The sequence below is a fragment of the Schistocerca americana genome, chromosome 6 (assembly GCF_021461395.2).
Source record: "Schistocerca americana isolate TAMUIC-IGC-003095 chromosome 6, iqSchAmer2.1, whole genome shotgun sequence".
Taxonomy (NCBI): Eukaryota; Metazoa; Arthropoda; class Insecta; order Orthoptera; family Acrididae; genus Schistocerca; species Schistocerca americana.
The window spans coordinates 321,394,004-321,419,812 of NC_060124.1; the positions used below are offsets into that span (position 1 = coordinate 321,394,004).

At 38.7% G+C, this 25,809-nt stretch overlaps 1 protein-coding gene across 1 annotated transcript in view; it reads right to left on the reverse strand.

Annotated features, from left to right (window-relative positions):
- LOC124620112 (lysine-specific demethylase 3B) overlaps positions 1-25,809 on the reverse strand; it is a 156,141-nt gene that overhangs the window by 39,557 nt on the left and 90,775 nt on the right. Inside the window, exons 3-6 of the mRNA XM_047146782.1 lie at positions 20,945-21,037; positions 20,723-20,887; positions 12,175-12,507; positions 6,711-7,013 (exon numbers count right to left, since the gene is read on the reverse strand). Of these exons, the coding sequence (XP_047002738.1) occupies positions 6,711-7,013; positions 12,175-12,507; positions 20,723-20,887; positions 20,945-21,037 (894 nt within the window). The remainder of the gene's footprint in view (positions 1-6,710; positions 7,014-12,174; positions 12,508-20,722; positions 20,888-20,944; positions 21,038-25,809) is intronic.

The window sequence follows — 25,809 nt, forward strand, 5'->3', positions numbered from 1 at the left end:
TGCAAAATATAAAAACTTTAAAAATTTATTAAAAAACTATAAGAGATACAGCAAAAAAAATTTGCAGGTGTTGTCAGGATGGCATTAGAACCATTTGAGACAAATTTCATGAAAATCTAAGGAGGTGGGTGTAAAATTTATTTTTTTATTGGGTGATTTGATATGGAATGACCTAACGTCGATAATTTGTACTCAAGCCAAGACTCAATTTCTCGGCTTCACAGTCAAGGTACTGTCTGTAAGAACAGATGCAACATGCCAAAACTTCAGAAGAAACTGAAATGAGGAGATATTCAATTTATGTGTAGTAATACAGTGCTTGCTATAAATTTGTGTGACAAAAGGGAAGTGTGAATGCTGACAAATAACACCACACAAAAATGGTTTACATGGGAAAAGACTGACAGGAATATTGGAGAGAAAATTAAAAACCACACAGCACTGTAGATTATAAAATGAAAAAAATATAAAAAGTAAAAAACAAAATAAAAATATTTTTTAACATCACCAGTTCCAGTCCAAAGCCCAGATCAAAAAGAAGGATGGAAAGCGAAAAGTGTAAAAGTAATTCCTGAATTTACAGTTCATGACTTTGGATCTTCACTTTAAGTGAATTTCATGTGCTAACAAAAAGACATACCTCATAGCTTTCAAATTTTGGAAAGTCTGTGAGTACTTATGTGCAACAGTTAAAAGTGTGGCACAAGAAAAAAGATCTATGGTAGACAATCATTTCCGACGATTCCAAATTATAACAGCATTGATTACCATCTGCAAAGGATGCCTACATCTGTGCCAGTATGGAACACTTTACACAGTGTACCTATCACAAGTACAGAATCCGACTGTGGATGACTAAGCATTCAGTTTGCTGTATTCTAACAAACAACTAGTAGGCCATGTGAAATTTCCAAAGACGCCACAAAACAAATTTAATGAAGTGAAGTAAAACTGTTCTTACCGTTCCTCACAGTAAATTCCAATGTTGCAGTGCGATATGAAAGATGATCTCTTTGTCACTTTCTCCTATAAATGATGTAACAAGACATTTTGAACTACAAAAACAACATACAATAATCTGTAATCTATGTCTAATTTTATTTGTTTTTGGGTTAGAACAGTAAGGAACCCATAGAGTATTGCGTAAGTCATAAACAGGTATGCAAGAAAGAACAGTAAACTGTTGAGGTAAATCTAACCACATAGCTTTCAACATAAGCTACAAAAATCACTTAAAAACAACTACAAGCAGGACATAATTCTTGATGACAGAAAATAGTTTTAACAATTCAGTTTGATTATGCAGTAATTAATCTGCAGGGAAACAGAAATGTTCAGCACAGGACGGGCGGAGCAGTGTAGGCCACTCTGGCCCTGGTGGTGGCTCGAGCAACAGGCATTTAGCACAGCTAGCCGAATTATGCCACAGACCGCAGAGTCAGCGCAAGAAGCAGATGGTGTGCCTTCAGCAGTTAACGGGTTAAGGTAGAAAAGTGCAGCTTTAAAATGGTACTAAATTTGTCACAATCAACTAAGATGATATGAACAAGTAATTTTTAAATATTGGTAAACTTGTCTAGTTTCTTTTGGATGGGTACATAAAATACGCCTATTACTAAGAAAGTGTTTAAGTGTCGGGCATTCTGACTACTGCTTTACTGTATATTTATCCCTTCATGAAGTTTGTTATAAATAATCCACCACAGTTCAAAAGGAACAATCATGTACATACGTAAACCAGAAGGAAAAATGACATTCATTACACCACATTAAGGTTTTTTATAGCAAAGAAAGAGGTACACAACACTGTAACTACAAATTTTGGACACTTTTCTAGTGATATAAAATGTCTAAAATAGATAGAAACATTCCACATGAGAAAAATATATTAAAAAACAAAGATTCTGTGACTTACTGAACGAGAAAGCGCTGGTAGTTAGACACAATAAAAAGACACACCAACACGCACACAAATTTCAAGCTTTCGCAACTCATGGTTGCTTCATCAGGAAAGAGGGAAGGAGAGGGAAAGATGAAAGGATGTGGGTTTTGAGGGAGAGGGTAAGGAGTCATTCCAATCCCGGGAGCGGGAAGACTTACCTCAAATATCATATGTCTGCCTGTGTCTGTATATGTGCGGATGGATATGTGTGTGTATGCGCATGCGAGTGTATACCTGTCCCTTTTTCCCCCTAAGGTAAGTCTCTCCGCTCCCGTGATTGGAATGACTCCTTACCCTCTCCCTTAAAACCCACATCCTTTCGTCTTTCCCTATCCTTCCTCTTTCCTGATGAAGCAACCGTGGGATGCGAAAGCTTGAAATTTTTGTGTGTATGTGTGTGTGTGTGTGTGTGTTTTTTTATTGTGCCTATCTACCAGCGCTTTCTCGTTTGGTCAGTCACAGATATAAAATGTCCCGACAGACAACAAAGCAAAATCTGGAGAAAAACTAAGAAAGTTTCTCCTTCAAAACTCCTCCTATTCCAAATAAGAATTTCTGTTTTTGTGATGTGCTAATGGGTAGAAATTACTTACACCTTTATAAATGTTTTCATCTCTCAAAATGATCCATGGAACATGAAACTAACTAATACATTAAAGAAAGTCAAAGCGTATTTACTAGGAATACATTATAAAATTTAAACCAACTGTGTTGCATTCCAAAAGACTATAAGGAGGACTTGTCATCAAGAATAGTAAGATGGGTTTTAGACTTTGAAGAGTACTCCTACACCATCAAACATCAATTTGGTTCTAGGATGGAAGATGTAGATGCCTTAAGCTGTCATATAAATGTCATGTTTGATTTCAAAGATCGTTTAATAGCTAGTTTCAAGAAATCTCAAGAGAAGGACGATGGATTGGCAGCGATCTACAGTATTCTCAAAGAATAGCCTTATGAAAACTTTATTATGAGAAATGAAATTCTTTCAAATTTCTATGAAGATAGAGAATTTATTAGTACGACACACTACACAACGTGCAATAATCAAGCTTGTGCATGATAAAGAGTATTAAGCTCTTCAGAAAACTGAGGAGGGCATAAAACAATATTATATACCAGGTCTGACTGACAAGGTAAAATGAGTGATCTCCAATTGTGTAAAATATTTATTTGTGAATAATAAATCAGGAGAGGAGGGAGGTTTTCTTCATACCTTATTAGAAGAAAATGAGGGCTCATAAACTTATCACACTGATCATGTTGGACTGTTTCTATCACTCACAAAGGATACAACCATGTTGCAAGTATCATTGACATGATTACCAAGTTTACCTAGCTATATCCTGCAAAGACTACAAAATAAAAGACGCAATTAGTAAGACGGAATTGCAGGAAAACAATTTTGGGAATCCAGGTCAAGTGATTACCGACAGAGGGACTTGCTTTACTTCAAGAATTCAGACAGACTGCATTATAAAAGAAATTGACCCATTTTAATGACAGGACTCCTCAGAGCCAATGGACAGATTCAGAGGATCAATTCAACTCTAGCTATGACCACTGCTAAGTTTAGAATTGATAAAGCTACAGAACAATATAAGGTGACACCATCACGTCGGTGTGCCAAGGATGCAGCACACTACACAAGTATTGGGAACATACCATTTTACCTTTTAATATGAGGTAAGATGGAGACACTTACTGATCTTCGTATCACACAATTATTACAAGAAGAAATTATTAATTCATTTGAAGAAAGCTGCAGAAATCTGAAAGCTCCAACAGATATAAGACGAAAGCTTTATAAGTACAAAGCTGGTGACATGGTGACAGTAAAATAAACACAGATTAGACGAAAACTGAAGCTGATGGCCAAGAATCTCGTTCCCTATCCTGTTACAGAAGATAAAACAAATTAAACCTATGATGTATGCAGGGTCCCATGACTACAACATGTGCTGAAGTTGTGCAACTCTGGCCAAGTTATTAATCATCTGAGTTGGACAATTGTTGGGATGACCAAGTGTAGTATTCAGATGGGGGAATGGTGCTGCATTGGGGAGGCTGAGTGTTTGAGAATAGTTTTCTGTATTCTCGGAGAAACTAAGTTCACCAGGGGGGAGGGGGGAAGCGTCTGATGGTTCTGTTTCCTCCCAATCACTATCAGAGTTTGCAACTGTAAGAATATTAAATAGTTCTACATGGAAGTCAAATATATTTTTCCTACAAGCATCACTTACTTTGATTTAGTCAAGAGCTGACAATTATGAAATAAATTGAGAATGAAAATCATAAGTGAACAGGCAACTTTAATTTCAGGACAGTTGAAAAACATGTCCGTAACAAATTAAGGGCTGAAAACAAAGATGATGTGACTTACCAAATGAAAGTGCTGGCAGGTCGACAGACACACAAACAAACACAAACATACACACAAAATTCAAGCTTTCGCAACAAACTGTTGCCTCATCAGGAAAGAGGGAAGGAGAGGGAAAGACGGAAGGATGTGGGTTTTAAGGGAGAGGGTAAGGAGTCATTCCAATCCCGGGAGCGGAAAGACTTACCTTAGGGGGAAAAAAGGACGGGTATACACTAGCGCACACACACATATTCCTCCACACATATACACACACACCCTCTCCCTTAAGACCCACAACCTTTCGTCTTTCCCTCTCCTTCCCTCTTTCCTGATGAGGCAACAGTTTGTTGCGAAAGCTTGAATTTTGTGTGTATGTTTGTGTTTGTTTGTTTGTCTGTCGACCTGCCAGCACTTTCATTTGGTAAGTCACATCATCTTTGTTTTTAGATATATTTTTCCTACATGGAATGTTTCCCTCTATTATAAATAAATTAAGGGCTGTTACACAAAGTGAAATTATTAATGCACACAGGTGCTCAGAAAATATGGTCAATAATGTAATTTTGTCATGTGATGACATGGCTGGAGACCATGGTTGTTATTTGAAGACAAATGTTGGTGTTGAGACAGCAACCAGCCACAAATTCACTTTCAGTTCCTTTATTCGAAGGGTAGCATTACCGGTTTCAAATCGTTATGATTCATCTTCAGATGGTTTACATGCTTTCCTTACGACATGTGGTGCGTTTTTTTTTTTTTTTTTTTTTTTTTTTTTTTACAGGTTAATTGTCATGAAATGTCTGTCTGGAGTGTGTGTTTTCATAACATTCGTCCAACAGATGCGAATACATTCCTACTGCATTCTTATCATTGCACACGTAAATTTTTCTCACTGAACACTTTAGATTTGTCACAGAAAAGGTTTCTATCACACACTACATGTTTTGATACATACAAAGTGCTTTCAAACATATGGGTGTCAAAGATGCTATAATATATTGTAACATTTGAAGAAGTCCTATGTTTGGAAAAAGATCATATATTTACTTATGCAACCGAAACGCCTTTTACACTAGTACAGAGATACATTGATTTTGTGAGGTTTTGTGTGGATACTGTTACATTAATTATGAAGTTGTTCAAATTTTTTTAGTACTGTATAGGTAAAACAGTACATTATTTATTTACATTTAGCATCACGAGAATTATAGTAACTTATAAATTTGCTACTTGACCTGCTGATAGGCGTAGAAATATTATTTTCTTCGGAGGGTGGAAAATAATTTTTGGAATTTTTTCAGGAAAGGGTATCAAAACATGTGGTGCGTGGTAGAAATCTTCTCTGTGACAAATCTAAAGTGTTCAGTGAGAAAAATTTATGTGTGCAACGATAAGAATGCAGTGGGAATGTATTCACATCTGCTGGACGAATGTTATGAAAACAAACACTCCAAATCGACATTTCACAAAAATTAACCTGTAAAAAAAAAAAAAGCATGTAAACCGTCTGAAGATGAATCATAACAATTCAAAACCAGTAACAGTACCCTTCGAATAAAGGAACTGAAAGTGAATTTGTGGCTGGTTGCTGTCCCAACACCATCAACATGGTCAATAATCTTTGTCAAGTAATATCAAGGTTGGCTATAGTTTGACCAGGACTATTCTTAATGAACTTTTTGATAACCTCTATTATGAAATCATGGCATACTACCACTAATAAGATTCACATATCTGGAAGTTGTTACTGCACTGAATGTTATCTCTTATATTCATTACTCTCAGCCATTGTGAACATTCTGCCTGTAATATTGGGGGCACTTCATTAAACCCCATGCATTAACACTGATGATCAGTAACACCATTAGGAAGCAAATTAATTTCAGTATGAGTTCTTTCTTCCAATTTTCAGCTTTATTACAGCTCCTAATCTAATTAACACAACTTTCGTACTTATGAAGTACATTTTAATCTCACTATCAGAGAATAATACATTATAAATTAATATTTTTATCTCACAAACTCTAATCTTGTTGTAGATGCAAAGGTCTCTTGAGCAATGAATAAGTGAAGTGAAATGGTCAATAACACATATCCTCATAGAAACAAGCTGGACACAGTCAAAAGATAGAACTGATTTTCCACTACAAACTTATTAAAATATTGATGTATGAGAAGAGGGGGTGGTGACATGACTGGAGATGACTGTGAAGTTAGTTTTACACTGACAAGCCAAAATCCAAAAACTGACTTGAATGCTCAATCAGCTTATCACACACGTACATGTCATTCATAAATAACTGCTATATCAATCACTGTTCTACAGGGATGTGGGTCGTCTACTTAATGCTAAGATCACATGAGTAATACTACCTTACAATCTTTTGAACTATTTTTCCAACCAACCTTAGGGCGGTAGTGTGGTGGCTGTTGTTGAGATGCACTCTGTGCTTGCACTGGTGGAGGAGCAGGTTTGAAGGCAAGTGGGCTGCGAGGTTGTGGACGACCCAGATTCTGTGGTTCATGTGTCAATGCTCCAGGACTTGGACTGTGACGCACGAGGAGTGGTGAAGGTGATTGTGAAGGGCTCCTGTAGGCGAATTTCGGGCTGTGCTTCCCATCATTCTTCACTATCACGGAACTTTTGTTGTCTGCTGTCGCTGCTGCCACCGGTGATCCCTTCGCCTTTTCCAGCTGTGCAACTTGGACCTGCATAATAATATTACAGTACTTTATATACATATCCTTTAACATTAAAAAGACTTTTGTTACATTACTGCATACTCATGATAGAAATGGGGGGAAAAAAATCGAACAGAATGGTAACTGTTATCATCATGTCTTCCTTGCCAATGGAATTATGTAATAGCACCTAGCTATAGTGGTGTCCATATAGGGCGGCAGGTGCTGGGGTGATGCAAGATAGTAAGCAGTAGTGTAGCATGATACTCAAGTCAATAGCATACTTCTACCTTGTCTGACAATGTGTGCTTCAGGATGCAAGTAGAACATTTATCATGTATTATTTAAAAGTGTGGCAAGAGTACTTTGCCAATGTAAAGTTCATACAGGTGGCACAAAGCAAACGAGGCATATAATACATTGAGAATCGATAGTGAAAATTTTCTCAGCATGTAAATTTATCTTCTGGCATGAACTGTAAACCTTGCCAGGCTGGGGTAGCTAGAGGCGTCAACAATGCAGGTAGCCATACCACAGGTGCAACTACAACAGAGGGTATCTGCGGAGAGACCAGACAAACCTGTGATTAATGGCCAAGTAGCCTTTTCAGTAGATGCAGGGCAACAGTCTGAATGATTGACTGATATGGCCTCGTAACAAAGAATATGTCTCTCTCATGCTGGTACTGCGAACAGCTGAAATCGAGGGGGGCAAACAGTTGTTATTTTTCCATGAGCAAGCAGCTCTTTTGTGTGGTTAAATGATGACATCCTCTTGTGTAAAATATACTGGAGATGTAATGCTCCCACATTCAGACCTTCAAGTGTGAACTACTGAGGATGATACTGCCATCAAGATAAACAATGCAGGTATTCTACAAACAACACAGATACTCTACAAGTCAGAGAGTGGAACGTTAGACCCGTTAAACAGGTAAAGACGTTACTAAATTTAAAGAAGTAATGGATAGGATGATGTTAGATATAGTGGGGATTACTGAAGTGCAGTAGCAGGAGCAACAGTACTTCTGATCAAGCCTGTATACAAAATAAAACAAATGTAATTCAGGAGTAGGTCTAATAATGAATAAGATGATCATCACAGTAAACACATCACCTTAGCAAAGACAGACACTAAGATAGCATCCACCACATTAATATAAGTTTATATGCCAACTACCTCTGCAAATGACAGATTCTAGGGATGCATGACGAGATAAAATAAAGTATTCACATAGTTAACACAGAGGAAAATTTAATTGTGATTGGGGGTGGAATTGAATTCAATGGAAGGAAAGAATGAGGACAGAAGGTGCATACTGCAGAGAGCAAGATTTAATCATGTGCTAACTCTTTGTCATGTAAGAAGGCTCTATACATGGAAGAGTACTGTAGACACCTGAAGGAATCGGACTGGTTATATAATGGTAAGGCAAAGATTTCAAAACCAATTTTAAACTGTAAGATGTCTCTAGGAACAGCTGTTAATACTGGCCATACTTCCTTGGTAATGAACTAAGTTAAACTTTACCAGATTGCAAAAAGGTATGTAATTAAAAGGGCTGAATTTGTGAGGTGGGAGTTTTAGAGGGATCATCAGGCAACATTTGACTGTAAAGGGGAAGGCAATGCAGTAGAAGATTATTATTATTATTACTATTACTATTACTATTATTATTTGAGGGTTGCTCAACTGCGTGGTTATCAGCGCCCATACAAATTTCCAAATCTTTCTCAGTCCAATAGTAGAAGATGAGAGGATAGCTTTGAGAGATTAAATATAGAAGGCAGGAGAGTAAGAATTACGCAAAAACACCAGGCCTTGTAGAAAGCCTTGGATAATAAAGAAAACACTGAATTCAACTAACAAAAGGAAAAATATAAAAATAAAGCAAATGGAATAGGTGAAATGCAGTGCAGACCTCTATTAAAAAATAGATAAAAAAACAGATTGACGGAAACTGCAAAATGGTTGAAGAGCAGTGGTAAGAGGACAAATCCAAGGCCATAGAAGTGTTTGTATCTTGGTGAAAGATAGACACCATCTGCAAGGAAAGTAAAAAGACCTTTGATGAAAACAGAAGCAACTGCATGAAAAACAAGAGCTCAGATAGAAAAACCAGTACCAAGCAAAAAAGAGAAAGCTGAAAGGTGGAAGGAATTATAGATGAACTCTACATGGAACATAAACATTACGACAATGTTACAAAAAGGCAAGATCAAGAAAATAAAGATGAGATGGGAGATACGGTAAATGAGACGAATTTACAGAGTACTGGAAGACCTATTTTGAACCAAGGCTCTTACAGTAGGTGACATGCCCTCAGAGTTATTGAGATTCTTAGGAGGGCAAGCCATGACTAAACTATTGCAACTAGTGTCCAGAATATATGATAGAGGTAAACCACTTTCGGAGTTAAAGGGGAATGTAATAAATCAAATTACAGGAAAAAATTCATTTCTGATGGGTGGGTAATATCACTGAACTATCAATTAAATAAGTAACAGTTGCAAACACTGGAATCTATTATTTACAGAGGAATGGAAAATGTGGTAAAAGCTGACCTAGGGGAAGATCAGTGTGGAATTCGGAGTAATTTAACTATGAACAAGGTCATATAGACTCTACAACTTACCTGATAAGTTGAAGTAAGGCAATTTACATCATTTCTAGATTCATAGAAAGTTTTTGACAATACTGACTGGAATACTCTCTTTGAAATAAGTAGTGATAAAATATAGGGAGCAAAAGGTCACAGTAGTTTCTATAGAAACTAGTGCTGCAGTTATGAAAGGGAAGCAGCAGTTGCAAAAAGATGGTTATAATAGAGGGAAACATTCCACGTAGGAAAAATATATCTAAAAACAAAGATGATGTGACTTACCAAATGAAAGTGCTGGCAGGTCGACAGACACACAAACAAACACAAACATACACACAAAATTCAAGCTTTCGCAACAAACTGTTGCCTCATCAGGAAAGAGGGAAGGAGAGGGAAAGACGAAAGGATGTGGTTGGTTGGTTGGTTGGTTGGTTTTGGGGAAGGAGACCAGACAGCGTGGTCATCGGTCTCATCGGATTGGGGAAGGATGGGGAAGGAAGTCGGCCGTGCCCTTTCAGAGGAACCATCCCAACATTTGCCTGGAGTGATTGAGGGAAATCACGGAAAACCTAAATCAGGATGGCCGGACGCGGGATTGAACCGTCGTCCTCCCGAATGCGAGTCCAGTGTCTTACCACTGCGCCACCTCGCTCGGTGAAAGGATGTGGGTTTTAAGGGAGAGGGTAAGGAGTCATTCCAATCCCGGGAGCGGAAAGACCCAACTTAGGGGGAAAAAAGGACAGGTGTACACTCGCGCGCGCACACACACACACACACACACACACACACACACACACACACACACACACACACACATATGAGAGTATGAATTTAAGTTCAGGAAGAAGCAATAAACCTTTTGTTTTGCCAGTGACATAGTAATTCTGACAGAAACAGCGAACGACTTGGAAGAGCAGCTTAACAGAATGAACAGTGTCTTGAAATGAGTATATAAGATGAAAATCAACACAAGACAAGTAATGTTAAGACAAATTACAATGAAATGAACACCCTTCGCTGCTTACAGGCGTTGACATACGTCAACGGGACGGATGAAAATGTGTGCCCCGACCGGGACTCGAACCCGGGATCTCCTGCTTACATGGCAGACGCTCTATCCATCTGAGCCACCAAGAACACAAAGAGGATAGTGTGACTGCAGGGATTTATCTCTTGCACGCCTCCCGCGAAACCCACATTCTCAACGTATTTTCCTGCACTACATTCGTAGTGCCCCCGCCCATTACTCATTACTCGCGGCGCGTTGCCAATTCCCGTAAGAGTTCGGGCACTGTTGGTGCATTCGCACAGAAGAAGAAGATGGTCAAGTGGCCGGTGAGCCTTAACTGTATATATACACTAAGATGGTATCTGTTCTTTCGGACATGTCCGAAAGAACAGATACCATATTAGTATATATATGTTAAGAGAATGTAGCTGAATTAATCAGGCAATTCTATTGGAATTAGATTAGGAAATTAAACACTAAATGTTTGAGAAAAGTTTTGCTATTGGGCAGCAAAATGACCATAGTAGAGAGACTATAAACTGCTGACTGCCTACAGTAAGAAAAGCATTTACAATAAAGACGAATTTGTAAACAATGACATAAATTATGTGTTAGGAAGCCTTTTCTGAAGGTATATGTCTGGAGTGTAGCCTTGTATGGTAGTGGATAATAAGCAGTTGAGATAAGAAGTCAACAGAAGCTTTTGAAATGCAGTGCTATAGAAGAATGGCTGAATGTTAAACGAGTGAATAGCATAATTAATGAGGAGATACTCGAGAATTGCACACAAAAATTTATGGTGCAATTTGACTACAGAATGAGGCTGGTTGATATGACACATCCTCAGACATTGAGGAACCATCACTTGTGCAATGGAGGATAAAGTGGGAGAAGAAGGGGGGATGCAAAAATTATTGAGTGAGACCAAGCGATGAATACAATTAGAAAGTTCAAGTAAAAGTAGGGTGCAGTAGTTAGAGACAGAGGCTTGCATGCGATAAAACTGATGTGGACAACTGAATAAGACAAGTCTTTGAACTGAACAACAACAACATAAATTCATCTAGCAAGAGTTAGAAGCAGAATCAGTGGACCAATGTGGTGTTTACCACAGCATTTCCAATTACCACAGTAGGCAACAGCTGGATAGTTTACTGCAGGACAAAGACCAGACAAAACACTGGTAAAGTGAAAAGTATGCTGATCTCTCTGAACACAGAGCACACCACACACCTGCCTTCTTACATGCACACCACTGAAGTTGGCTAATGTTTTATATTCTGTAAGTTGTTATTCTATATATGCAACAATTTATGTAGAAATGATCTATGTCAGATTATCAACGCTTACGTAATGCATTTGATTTTGAAAGAATTTTCCCATAGTTCAATTACGCATTACTGAGATGAGTTGTTACTTGTTATACTGCCACAGTAACAGGTATATGTATGTCCTCTCAATATTTAATTCCAGCTAGTAGCAGTTCCTCCATGTAAAGTTACAGATAGCATTTGCATTTGTTACCATAACCATCATTTATGCAGTGAGGTTCACTATGGCATATAAAACATTCTCACCTGCTGGTGCTGCTGAAGGAATGATTGCTGTGGCACAGGCACAGGTACAGAGACTGCCTGGTAGCCAGGGTATCCAAACAGTCCAAAGTTAGGTTCTGCTTTAGGTAGGACAGTCTGTGTAGGATGGGCAGGCGGCTGTGCTGGGACTGCCGCAGTAGGTGGAGGTGACGGCTTGTCCTTGGCAGATCGCGAATGAGCTGGGGGAGGATGGGGTGCTGCGTGGTGTAGATGGGGTGCATGTGGCGGTGGTGGGTACTCCAATTTTGTCACGACTGCCTGTGCTGGCACAGAGACATATTCCACCTTCGGTATACCAGAACTCGTAGTGCGTGACTGCAATCAAAGTAGAGACTTTTTTTGGTGTTTTGTCTCTTAGTAATAACATTTTAAAAACATAAAGAAGGCACATTTTTTAATGTTAAGTAGCATTTCTAAATAAAAACAAAACAAGCCCATTTTTCTCAGCAATTTTATTTTTATGTGAAAGTCTGCACTTTCATCAACTATTCTACATAATTCCCACCAGTATATCATTTCATACAACCAGGTTTTGAACACTATCCTTATAAGAAACCTGTCACCTGGTTAGGCAACAATTGCATAAATTACGTTTCTTGACATGTGAAGAAACTCATGTCAATGTTGAAATGATCAAGCATCTGTTCTCTCTCTCTCTCTCTCTCTCTCTCTCTCTCTCTCTCTCTCTCACACACACACACACACACACACACACACACACACACACACACACACACACACACACACACACACACACACACTTTTTCATCAAGCTACTGCATCAAATTGTCACTAATGACTGAAGGTCCCCAGCTTTGTTCCTCGTCGTACACATGTGTACAGACCTCTTTTAAAAGCCTTACTATAATCACGAACTTATGAAGACAGAATTTCCCTACACAGCTTGCAAAATTCCATTTTGTGGAGAAACACTGCAATTGTTCTTTGTGATGGTTGTATTTTCTTCCAGTGTCCCTTTTTTCCTGGTAAGAACAGCAGTATACTAACTTGGGGGGGGGAGAGAGATGACTTACACGAGAGTGCATCAAAATGCAACAGTTCTTGCTACCCAAGATGTGTTCAAAAGTAACAGGGGCACTTGTAATTCTGCTCGATTTATTAATCTAATTCATACTACTTTTTTTGTCATCCATTGGTAAACATTCCTATTCTACTTTAGGCATACTGGATATGTAGCCTATTCTCAGCTACAAAAAAGGCTACAGGTATTAAATGTCGACGATAATTAATTACTGTATTTACTCGAATCTAAGCCGCACTCGAATCTAAGCCACACCTGAAAAATGAGACTCGAAATCAAGGAAAAAAATTTTCCCGATTCTAAGCCGCACCTGAAATTTGAGACTCTAAATTCAAGGGGAGATAAAAGTTTTAGGCCACACCTCCAAATCGAAACTAAGTTGGTCCATTATGATACGAGACACAATTGAGGTCGAACGAATGACGATACAGCTACAGTAGTTTGGTTCGAGTTGTAAGCTTAGCAGTTAAGCTTTACCAGGAAGCCATTGCTATGTGTCAGGCGCTCCATCCGTATTTATACGGGTACCCTTCCTTTTTCACGTGCTTCATCTGGTTTGAATTGATTGCTTATTTTTCTTTGATTTGATAAGTGCCGTTGTGTGTTTACATCACTCTAAGCTGAAAATGCATTACTGTACTGTGTCACACATTGTTTGTCGCATTCTGATAATGGCTTGCTCTTGTGCGCGGTTACTTACACTGCTGCTTTCTTTGATAATGATCAACAAGAACCAAATAATAGACTGCATATGATGGAAGATGTTCTGAACGAGAGTTTAGCGAACATTTTTCTCCGTTTGAAAATCTTTGCAGACGCCTCTTTAGTACATTATATTCTGCACAGAAATTAGAGTCATCTTAGATTTAAAAATCTAGTCAATTGCCGTGCTTCATTTCTGACTGTATCACTATTAGGCATAAGAATAATACGAATATAAAAATGACATGATTTGTGTATTCTTCCGCGTTTGCTGTGCTCTCGCTCTAGTTTCGTAGTTTATTAGGCAGACAGGATTTAAATGAGACAGCAGCAAACACGAAAGAATACATGGCAAAATGTTTATATTCGTATTATTCTTATGGTGAAGAGAATACTGCATGTGATTCACAATTCATAAAAGTTCCTAGTAGCAACCATCTCCTCTCACAGGCAGGAAAAAATTCAGGACGTAAAGTTTCCCATATTGACAAACACTCCAAACAGTCTTGCCAGTCGGATTTTCGTAGTACATTGAAATGCTGCTAGAAGATGAACAATAAGAAATTTCTATTTACTTTGTTGGATAATGTATGAAAATGCAGTGGTCGAAACTCGGGGCGGAGAAAAAAGCTCGTTTTCCACTTTTTTTTTTTTTTAATTTATTTACTGACGAAGAGGTTTTGGCGCCAGTATTTATCTTTGTGCCTGCAAGACATGCCTGTTGTAGCGCTACATATATTCGATGGCAGAAGTTAGTAGTGGCGGCACCTACCAACATTTTTCAGAACTTCCGCTTACTTTGCACTCGATTCTAAGCCGCAGGCGGTTTTTTGGATTACAAAAACTGGAAAAAAAGTGCAGCTTAGATTCGAGTAAATACGGTATATATAAGATTGGATCAGAACATTTGCATTAACTTTTTATGTAAGAAAGGAATGAAATGCATCAAGTTTTAGAGATGTTAAACATTGCTTTTGCTGAGTTTACTACAACTAAAACAAGGTTTTACAAATGGTACGAGGCATGTTCAGAAAGCAAGTACCACTTTCAAGAAAAACTAAAAAACAAATTTTTTTTCAAACGAGAATACATTTTCATACATTTTCCCAAGAAGAGCATTTCTTTAACTATTTTTGTACATGGTTGCAACCATCGTTTAGGTATTTGTCACATCAAAAACCAAAGTTTCTATGTTCTCTTCATAGAAGACACTACTTAATACATTTTCCAGGGTCACCACTGTCAAAGTGCCTTCCTCAAGAATCACACTTCAAGTTCAACGACAAGTGGTAGTCAGATGGTGCAGCAGGGCTTTGTGGCTTGGAATACTCATTCAACGCATTGTGTTGTTTCGTGATAATGCACAACCCCATTCTGCTTGTGTTCCTGAAAATCTTATCCAACAATTCAGTTGGGAACCATTCCAACACCCACCCTCTGACAACAACTTGTTCTTTAACTTAAGGCGTGATATTGGAGGAAAGCATTTTGAAGCCGAGACTCGCCTGTTATGGGTGTTCGTTTTTGTTTGTGTGTCTGTGATAAAATTGTCTGTGGTCTGAGTGCTGCCTGCTGTGCTGTGTGGCACCTGAATGGTGAAATGATAGCTTTCAGATATTTGGTTTATTATGAGGGAGAACATTTGTACAAAACATGTCAAATCCTCATATTACTTTCATAATGTGGCATGAAAACAATGTAGTTAAGATTAAGAAGAAAGAAAGTATATAACTATCTCTCGTGTGTGTGTGTGTGTGTGTGTGTGTGTGTGTGTGTGGTACATTTGTAGAACCAACAAAAGGATTGTCTTCGTAACTATGCTACAGTATAGGGTCAAAGTTTGGATATTACACACTTTCTCCAGCTTAGGCAGATCAAACAATCTGTTGGTCCTTTTTGTATTATATGCTGTCTACAGTCTGCTTCAAGCGGCTTATAGAGGTATCACTTAGTTGATTGACAGTTCCTTAAAAATAAAATAAATAAATAAAACATCGAAGGCAGCTATGCAGAGCAAATGGCTGCCATTTTTACAATATATTTCTAAAACCCCGATCACTACCAACCTCGAAAATTTTTCTTTATATCTTTGTTTCTGCAATAAAGAGGTTCAAAGTTACACCACTGGTATATGCATAGTATACATGTAATATCCAGTGTGAGGTGAAAATGTAGGTCATAAAGTGAGGTATCACAGAGAAACATGCAGTAAAAAAGTCTCCATTACCATCAGAAGTATTCTGGAAACCTCAAATTATTGTACTAAAGTACATGCAAAATACCTGTGACATAAAATCTGGACTGAAGTATAAAATTAATTCTGCATTTTTTTCAATTTGACCTAAGTAAACTATGAAATTTTCATATGAACGTGTTGTGTCTGTTCTTTCAGGCATGTCTGGACTCCTAAAGGAATCTGAGTAGGGGCATTGAGGAAATGGACAGGGCCTGCAGATAGGTGGCGCATGGTGGGAATGTGGATCGGCCGTGAGGTGTGCCGAGATAATCCGCACAGATGTGACAACAGTGTGTCCCGGATGGTAGGGTGGTTAATGCACCTGCCTAGTAACCAGGAGATCCCGAGTTTGAACAACTGTCAGGTACACATTTTCGCTTGTCGCCACTGATTCTGTGTAATGTCCCAGTGCTGCTGACATAAGTTACCCCTTCCCTTCCATTCCCTTCCCTTTCCTTCCCCCCTCCACCCTCAATTTACATGTAATTTTACTGACCAATGAAGTTCTTGTCATATGAGTGGCATGCATCACTGTACCAGGGGGAAGAGAGGAACCTGCGGAAAAATGCAAATATGATTGTTTAAAATACTGGCTGAAAAGTGGGGTACCAGCTGCTGCATCCTACCTTCCTCAGCATCTTTACAAATTTTCAAAAAAATTTTGGCAAGCAAACATATTCACATTAGTAAGCTGACAGAGGAGGACACAATGGCAGCGGGAAAGAGATCGGAAAGTAATAAAAACTAATAGACAGTCATTGTGGTATAGAAAGAGCGAAGGAGATGGCAGTGTGAGAGAATGAGGTGGACACACTGGCAGTGTAATGTAGTTGACAGACAATAGTGCAAGGGAAAGAGTGACTGAGACAGTGCCAGTGGGAGAGGAATAAACAGAAATGATGAGACACGTACTATGACACTGACAACAAGGAAAGAGAGAGAATGACAGTGACAAGAGACAACAGCAGTGGGAAAGAATGAAATAGCAGCAGTGAGATGCAGCAAGAGGGAGACAGTGACAGTGAGTGGAGACACTAGTAGCAGCAGCAGCAGCAGCAGCAGCAGCAGCAGCAGCAGCAGGAGGAGGAGGAGGAAGAGGAGGAAAGGATGAAGAAGACTAACAGATGGGAGACAGTAAAAGTCAGAGAGACACCAAGAAGTAATGACAATGAGTGAGTGAGTGTGCGAGTGAGTGAGTGTGCGAGTGAGTGAGAATGGGCAAGCTGCCGAATGGATGGGTATGAGTGACTTACGCAAAGGACTAGTGGATGTGAAAGAGTTACAGTTAAGGAACTTGTGGGAGTTGTAACAGGACATCTTCCTCTAGCAATACTTTTCCTCAACAGTATTTGAGGATACCAGTATTATTTTTCGTGTTTCAGACAGGTCAGTGTTATCTCGGCTGTGATTCTGAAAACTTTCACACAATTTTATAAACACTAGGTCATATTTTAAAATAAAATTTATGAAAAGGTATTACCTTATTTTTGATGTTACAATTGATAAGTACTACTTTTAGAAACATTTGAAATTATGAATTATTTAGCACACACAAAATTTCTATTATTAATTATACAACATAGTACTGTTTACTATGTTTATTTCTGGATTTATTTATTAAATAATAATCAACATTAATAGAAATTCATTTGTCAAGAAAAATTGTAAACCCTTTGGAATACTGTTATTTCCTCTGAGTGAGACAGCAGTAAGCATGCCTCTGATGCGATCAGATGTATTTTTGTATTTTAAGCGAACAATGTCATTTCGGCTTCGTTAATGTGAAAATTCAAAAGACTGTTTGACATACTACAATGTGACAAAATATATCATCATAACAACAAGAATTCTGCAACAACAATCTTCAAATTTATTTAGATCAATTTCACCATGAGGACCTAAATTGCGAGAATTTCAGCTTCAAGATTCAGACCCCTAGTCAAGAAGAACTGGACCCAACTCTACATGAAAAGCTAAACAAATTAGAACGTTTATTGTAATCTTCGCTCCTCTCAAACTTTTCATAAAAGACTGCTTATTGTGGACAATAAGTGGAATTAGGAAGAATGGGGGAGATTACAGGGTGAGATGTGAGTTACATGTTATAAAGAGTGCAAATATGATCCTATGAAAATATTTTTGGGAAAATTTTCAAAGGTGCTGAGAAAGGTAGAATTTTGCACAGATAACTAGTATGCATGATCATTACTAAAATTACCTTATTATCTGAGCACCTGAACCTCACTTTTCACGTAACTGTTTACATGTGAACTAGACTATAAGGCTCATAAACCTTTATACATCATTACTAATGTAGCTAGGTGGCTCAGTGTTGAAGTATCAGGCTATTTATCCAAAGGTCTTGGTTCGGTCCCTAGTTAGTCCTATGATATTGATTTGTTACTTACCACTTCTTCCAGCCCTGGCAATCTTTGTTAATGCAAAAATGATGAGTTGCACCATAAGTCCGTTGTAAGATTGGAGAAATCCAAAAGCATACCCCCTCTAACAGCACTGTGCCTAGTAATGCACCAATGTTCAAACCAATCTTTGGACTGATGACAGACTCATCTTTTCATTATGTAATTAGCTGATACATTTTACATCTTCACGATAAGTGTGGATTAAGGATCCCTGGGACTTTAAAACAAATTAAATGAAATTTTAGTCTTCAGCACATACACAATTTTACGCTCTGCACTTGGCACATAGATATAACACATCCACTCGTGGCATGATTGGTGACTATTTTGCATGATGGCACGTGATGCACACTTGCCATAAGTGCTCTATTTTTGCAGGGAAACTCCTTTGTGCAAAACTGGCTGGACTAGTACTATCCACGAGTAAGTGTATGAACATTTTCTAAACATTTGTGATTCATGTAACTGTAGCAAGATGTGGGTACCTGCCTAGTATTCACCCAGTCTGGTGTGGGAAACCACTCAAAATCCCACATTCAGGTTGGCCAGCTTATCTGCCTTGGTCGTTTATATCCTGAGAGGATTCAACCCGGGGCCAGCATTCCTTCCCACACCCCGGAAGCCATGTGGTAGCATGTGGTGCTATGCAGTAGCTCATTACTTAATCAATTTTGATAAAAAAAATTTTGTTATATCCATAAATAAACTGAAAATTGTACAGTCATGGTGGTAAAACTTCAGCAGATGTCCTGAACCCATTAAATTGTGTGGGAATGAGTTTCATACATACATACATACATACATACATACATACGACAATCTAATGTAGACCACGAACAATGTACCTACTACCACAAATCTCAAAAATTGCCATGCTGTACACTGAAAATAATATATTTATAAAAATATGGGAAAATGATAAATTGGTGACATAAAATGGTCAAACCAACATAAAAAGTTGCATTCAATAAACATTGTCACAATGGAGTCTGCAGAAAATTACATGGCGTCAAAATGAAATACAAATATACAAGACAGAATAAGAGCAAAATGTGGAAATATATGTAAGTTGAATTCCCAAGTCCCTACAAAACCACCACATCAGAGATCGTAACATATTCCGAGGGGAAGGGAGTCAAAAGGTGCCAAATATGTGGGTCAATGACGACGGTAACGTTCTTCGCTGCTCGAGTGTGTTCTTAGGCCGCCTCCTAACATCTGTCCCTGAAATTGCTACAGATTCTGAAAAGAGCATTTTTATCACACACAACAATAATGACAGCTCAACGAACTTCATAGTTACGCATTTTTATTTAATAAGTCCATCAAATTTTATTTAGTTCCTACAGTGTCTGCAAGAGGTGACATTTATAGATTATCTGAAGGATATCTGGTACCAGTCACGATGGAAGACGGTATCGGGAAGCTCCTGAAAAATTAATGGTGAACGGAGGGGTGGGGGCATATCACAATAATGACTTTTCTTTCCTCTCAGCTGATACATAAAAGACATAAACAATAGTTTAATAAAAGTTTTAAAAATAGAAAACTTATATAGAACAATATTCATATAATTAACACACTTTGAAACATTAAGTATTTTAAAATCTGATTAGCTCAAAATTTCAATGCTAGGAAAAAAAGAAAACAGGAAGTTTGTTTTGCCAACACTCCCCACAAAATAAGGAAAGGGAAAAATTATCATTTCAAAATGTCGACATTTTATTTTCAAGCGAACTTCAGCATCGGACATGACTTTAAAATTATCACTTCTTCACTACTGACTATAAGCAACACACAAAGTAGACAGCATCTACATACAGCATTGAATGTGCCTCCAAAATTATTTCACTGTACAACTCTCAGTTCCATAAATATGACATCAGAGACGACGAGTTGCGTGAAAAACCTGCTCCCTCTTAAAATGGAAGTACAAATAATTACTCAGTACTTCACAAAGTGAACACCTAGTGACTTCGACCATAGTCTGTAACATCAAACCTTTTCCCAACTTTTTCTCACTTACGTGCTTAATGTCAAATATTTGGCACTTTAACTGATTTGTAAAGGAGTCAGCTGTTTTATGACGAGTATGCAAACAGCGCGTAGCGTGCGCCCTGTACTCACGGTGGGAGCGGCGTAGTAGGCCGCGGCCGCGACATGCGCCCTCTCCCTCTCGCGGTCGCGCTCCCTCTCCCTCTCTCGCTCGCGCTCCCTCTCGCGGTCGCGGTGAGCGGCGGCGATGGCGGCGTCGTGCTGCTGGCGCGAGAGGCGCGCCTGCGCCTGCGCCACGGCCTCGGCGGAGGCGGCGTGCGAGTGCGGCGGCAGCGGCGCCGCCTTGTCCTCGCAGCCGCGCGACGCGGGGCCCGGCGGCGGAGGGCCCGCGGCGGGGGCGGGCGCCGGCAGGCTGCTGATCAGGTTCAGGTTCCAGCACATGTTGTGCTGCAACATCCGGAACACCAACATGTCACGCCATTTCTATCGATAAAACCCGATTACCGCTAGACGAAACGTCAACTGTATAACGCTAACAGTGAGGTTACGAGATGCTATCGGCGAAAGAAAATGTCCGAATATACTATCAGAAGTACGGAACTAGGGGATGATAAGGTTTATTAATGACCAAAGCAATATTCTTGATGAATTTTTTTGGTACACTGCAAGGGAATCATTTCAAAAATCGCCATTTATTTTCAAGCGAAAATGTACACACACACACATAATTATATATATAATTGAACAATATTTAGAAGGGAATACAGAGATCTTTTTTACCTTATCCATTATCACCCCCGCGCACGTAGCAAATAACGTCAGGAACAACTCTACTTATATGATACTGTTCCTCAATCTGTAAAACGAGAACCCATACAGGACCTATTTGGTGTCGTTTTGTCTGCCCGACTGTTTAAAACCCTGTTTCCCAGGAATGGTTTGACGTATCAAGTTGAAATTTACGTCATATATTAAAATCTACGGTTCTTTGGCGACGTACAAAAGTGAAACTTCTAAGTGAATTCAATCAACAGATACGGCCAATTATGTCATACTTTGACACTCGCAGACTCCCTCATTAATCCTTTCAGGGGAAGTGGTTCCGTTTGAAACCACCTACAATTTTCTCGTTTTGTGGCAAAAGGGCAGTGGCTACATTTGGGGACACCATTCAGCAGCCTAGTTGGTGCTGCCCTCCAGCGGCTGTCACTGGAACCGCTTCAAAATCTGTAAATTTTAATACGTAGTGAGGCGAGTTGGATAGCCATTTTTGTACGCTGTGCGCGAACATCTTTGTTCTCAGATTGTGACTGTATTCTTCTGTATTAGGTAACTTTCATGCATGTATTAAATGCAGAATACTGTTCTGTTTACATTAATACTATATGTACTGCAATAATAACCAAAATAATGCATTTATTTCCATGAATGTTGTGGTAGTTCGATTTGAAACCACTGCTCCTGTAACGGCAGCATTAGTAGGTGTCACGAATTTTTTTTTTTTTTTTTTCCTTCCAGTTTTCACGAGGTGTATTCTCACAGACTGAAGGACGAGGAAATTCTGGAGTGCCTTTTCGCAGATATTCCTTCAGGTTTCGACTCACAGACTGACACTAGCAGTGACAGTGAAAGTGATGTGCTAGTTGAAGACAGTGATCTGGATTTGCGAATGAAACACACTTTTTATCTCAAATTATTTCGGAAATTGAGAGTGAGGACCATTTTGACAATGACAGTGATGATAGTTTCGGCACTAATGACGATTTGCCACTGTCTTCCATTGCGAATTTTTCTTTTTTTTTTTTTTATGGAGCAAGGACGTCAGTGCAATGAACTTTGCCGCCAATTTTTCAGAGGAAGCTGGTGTACGAGGAAAACTTAAAAATGACAGTGAAGGTATGCAACCAGTAGACTTTTTTGTGTCTGTTTTGTGACACTATGTTAGAACACATCGTTTTCCAGTCTAACCTGTACACAACACAGAAAGGTGGCAATTTCAGGCCTCTTTCTAAAGCAGAACTAAAAGTATTTTTGGCTATAAACATTGTAATGGGAATCAAGAAACCTTGTTATTATTGTGATTGCTGGTCATCCCATAAGAAACTTCGAGATGAGTGCATTTCCTCACCAATGTCGGTAAAAAGGTTCAGCTGGATTTTGACACATATTCACATCAATGACAATGCTGTTATGCTTCAAGGAAGAGCAGAAATTATGACAAATTATATAAAATCCGTTCACTAATCCATCAGATACTGATAAACTTCAAAGAATTCTATGCACCTACTAAGGAGCAAGCTATAGATGAGTGCATGGTGAAGTTCAAAGGACAACTCACATTCAAACAATATATGCCCCAAAAGCCAATCAAGAGGGGATACAAAATCTGGGTCAGAGCTGATAAGCTTGGATAAATTTGTGATTTTCAGATATGTACTGGAAAAGTTGAAGGCATAGTGGAAAAATCCTTAGGAGAGAGAATTGTGAGAGATGTGTAAAGGCTTGGAAGGAAAGGGATACCACATATGCTTTGACAATTTTTTTACCAGTGTCTCACTTTTACAGAAGCTAAAAGATGACTCACTTTTTGCCTGTGGAACAATTAGATCACGCAGGAAAGGACTTCCTACGCTAAAAACAGACAAAGAGTTGCAAAGAGGAGAGTTTGACTGGTCAGTTCGTTCTGATGGCATTGCCTGCATGTTGCTGTCTACAATTGATTTGCCTGTATGTGTTGAAGTCAGCCATAAACAAAGAAAAGGATGGAAAAATCACAAAGGTACCTTGCCCAAAAGCAGTGAAATCATATAATGCAAATATGGGATGTGTCGATAAGTCAGATATGATGAACAGTTTATGCAATAGACTGGAAATCACGAAGGTGGTGGCTAAGATTATTTTGGTATATGGTTGATATTTCTATTGGAAATGCATTTATTCTGTTTCGATTATGTAATCCAACAGCAAGCAAGTGCTAAAGGATTTTCGAAGACGTGTTGCCACAAGCCTGGTAGGCAGTAATGACTGTTGTTCCCCATGAGAAATGTATATCTGAAGCAAAACATCTGCCAAAATATGGAACCTCAAGGCGCTGTGTGCACTGCAGCACAAAGAAAGAACCCCGCAGAAGCCGATGGACATGTAGTCACTGCCAGGTAGCCTTATGCTTATCTGCAGAAAGGAATTGATTTTTACTGTATCATCAAAAGAGATGCATTTAGCGGCCAGTGGCTCCATTTGAAACCACCCTGTATGTGTTCAGTTTATATATATTTCATTTAATTTTTACATTTCTCTGTCTCACTGTATGAAAATTAACACAATAAAAACAAGGAAAAATTAAAAATTAATTATTTTTTTATTTTGCTCCTGAAAGGGGTAAAACCTTATCGGGTACTTCCCCTTAATGTAGAATCATTAAATTTGACGAGAATAGCGGTTTCTCAGCACAAGTAAAGAACAAATTCAGATAATTGTTAATCTGTTATTATATCGCACAAAAAGTATTTCTTTTGTCATTTGTTATCCAACCTCAGCCTTGACATCAATAGATCCTCTGAAGTCCGAGTCCCTGGAACAATATCTTGCCTGTATCTATGTCGATAGCAAGCAAAGATCGTTGAGATCCTCACTTCTCAAAATGGATAATCTATCTATGCACTGTGTAACAAAAATTAACGACAAATTTTAGGACAGATTCCTCATACGGACACGATGAAAGTATGTTATTTGAACATGAATCTTGAAAGGCTTGTTTTCCTGTTTCAACTCATTTTCCCCAATTCAATCATGGGAAACATACAAGAACAGAACGCACCACCATATGACATGCAACTCTTTCTCACAGGAGATGCTCAATAGGCCCTCCGAGGGCATTGATACATCCATCAACCTGCCCTCGCTGTGAATGTCTGACGTCCTGATGTATCATACGGGCACGGAGACTGAACTGGCATTACACAAACAAGAGCTTTCAAATACCCCCACAAACCGAAGTTCAGTGGGTTTAGGTCCAGTAAGCGTGAAGGCCAGGCAATTGATCAATCTGTACCTATTCACCTGTTATTTAGAAGCCGACGGACATTAACACTAAAATGAGTACATCTTTCTGTCGCACAGCTAGAGATGTTTTGTCGCACAGCTAAAGGCACATCTGCTAACAGATAAGGAAGATCGTTCTCTACAAAATTATGTCAACTCTGTCCGTTAAAGCTGGGTGGAAGGAAGTGAAGAGCAACCAGTCACCAAGAATGCCGGCCAAAACTGACAGAAAATCTTTGTTGGTGCGTGGGGACTGACGTCTGCCCATACATGCCGATTGTGAGAATTTACAATTTCGCACGATTAATGAGCTGGAGAGAAAATAGGTTTAACATGGAAACAAAGGGTTTCCAGACCCTTGTTCGTGTAACATTATTTCCTCGTGTATGTGTGAAGAATGTGCCCTGCAATTTTTTGCTGTACGTTTTTGTTACACTTCATATACATAATTATGTATGTACTGAAACCTCAATGTGCAAGTTCTACTCGCACCTGGCTAACTTTTTCTTCCTTCAATATACCTGACCACTTAATAAAAGGTTATTTAATGAAAATTGGTTCCTCGATTTATGTTCTTATTTATACACAACCTGGCTTCTGCTCTGTTCAGTTATTGGAAAACAATTTTTCTTCTCTTTCACATATTTGACTTGTAGAAAAACAACTGTAAAAAACGTAAAGCAAAATGATAAAGAACAAGAAAACGTAAACGAATGGAATGCACTACAACATGAGAGCTCGCCGAAAATGGGTTGACTTCTCATTTCCCCGTGCAACGTCAGCTCGATGGACGGCAAAATGCAATGTGCAGGTAATTATTTATTTATTCCTGACAAATTCTTACAATAAAGTGAAGACAGTCCCCCATAATGAGGTTATATTACGGGCAATACTACAACTTTTATGTACGTAGACAATCCGGGCGCACACAACAAATCTTCGGTACTATACACCAAATGCACCGACAGTGCATGCATTCAGTAAGGGTATTTTTAGACAATGTGTTTCATTGCTTTTGTCTTATTACGGAATTGTACGCAAGACGACGTAAATGAGCCGTAGACAACACAGCACCACACGATTACTTCCCAACAGGTAAAAACTGGCTTATTTCTTCAGATTTACGTTTCTTATCGTTAATGATAATAAGTCTATCCGCTAAATAAACCGGACACTTC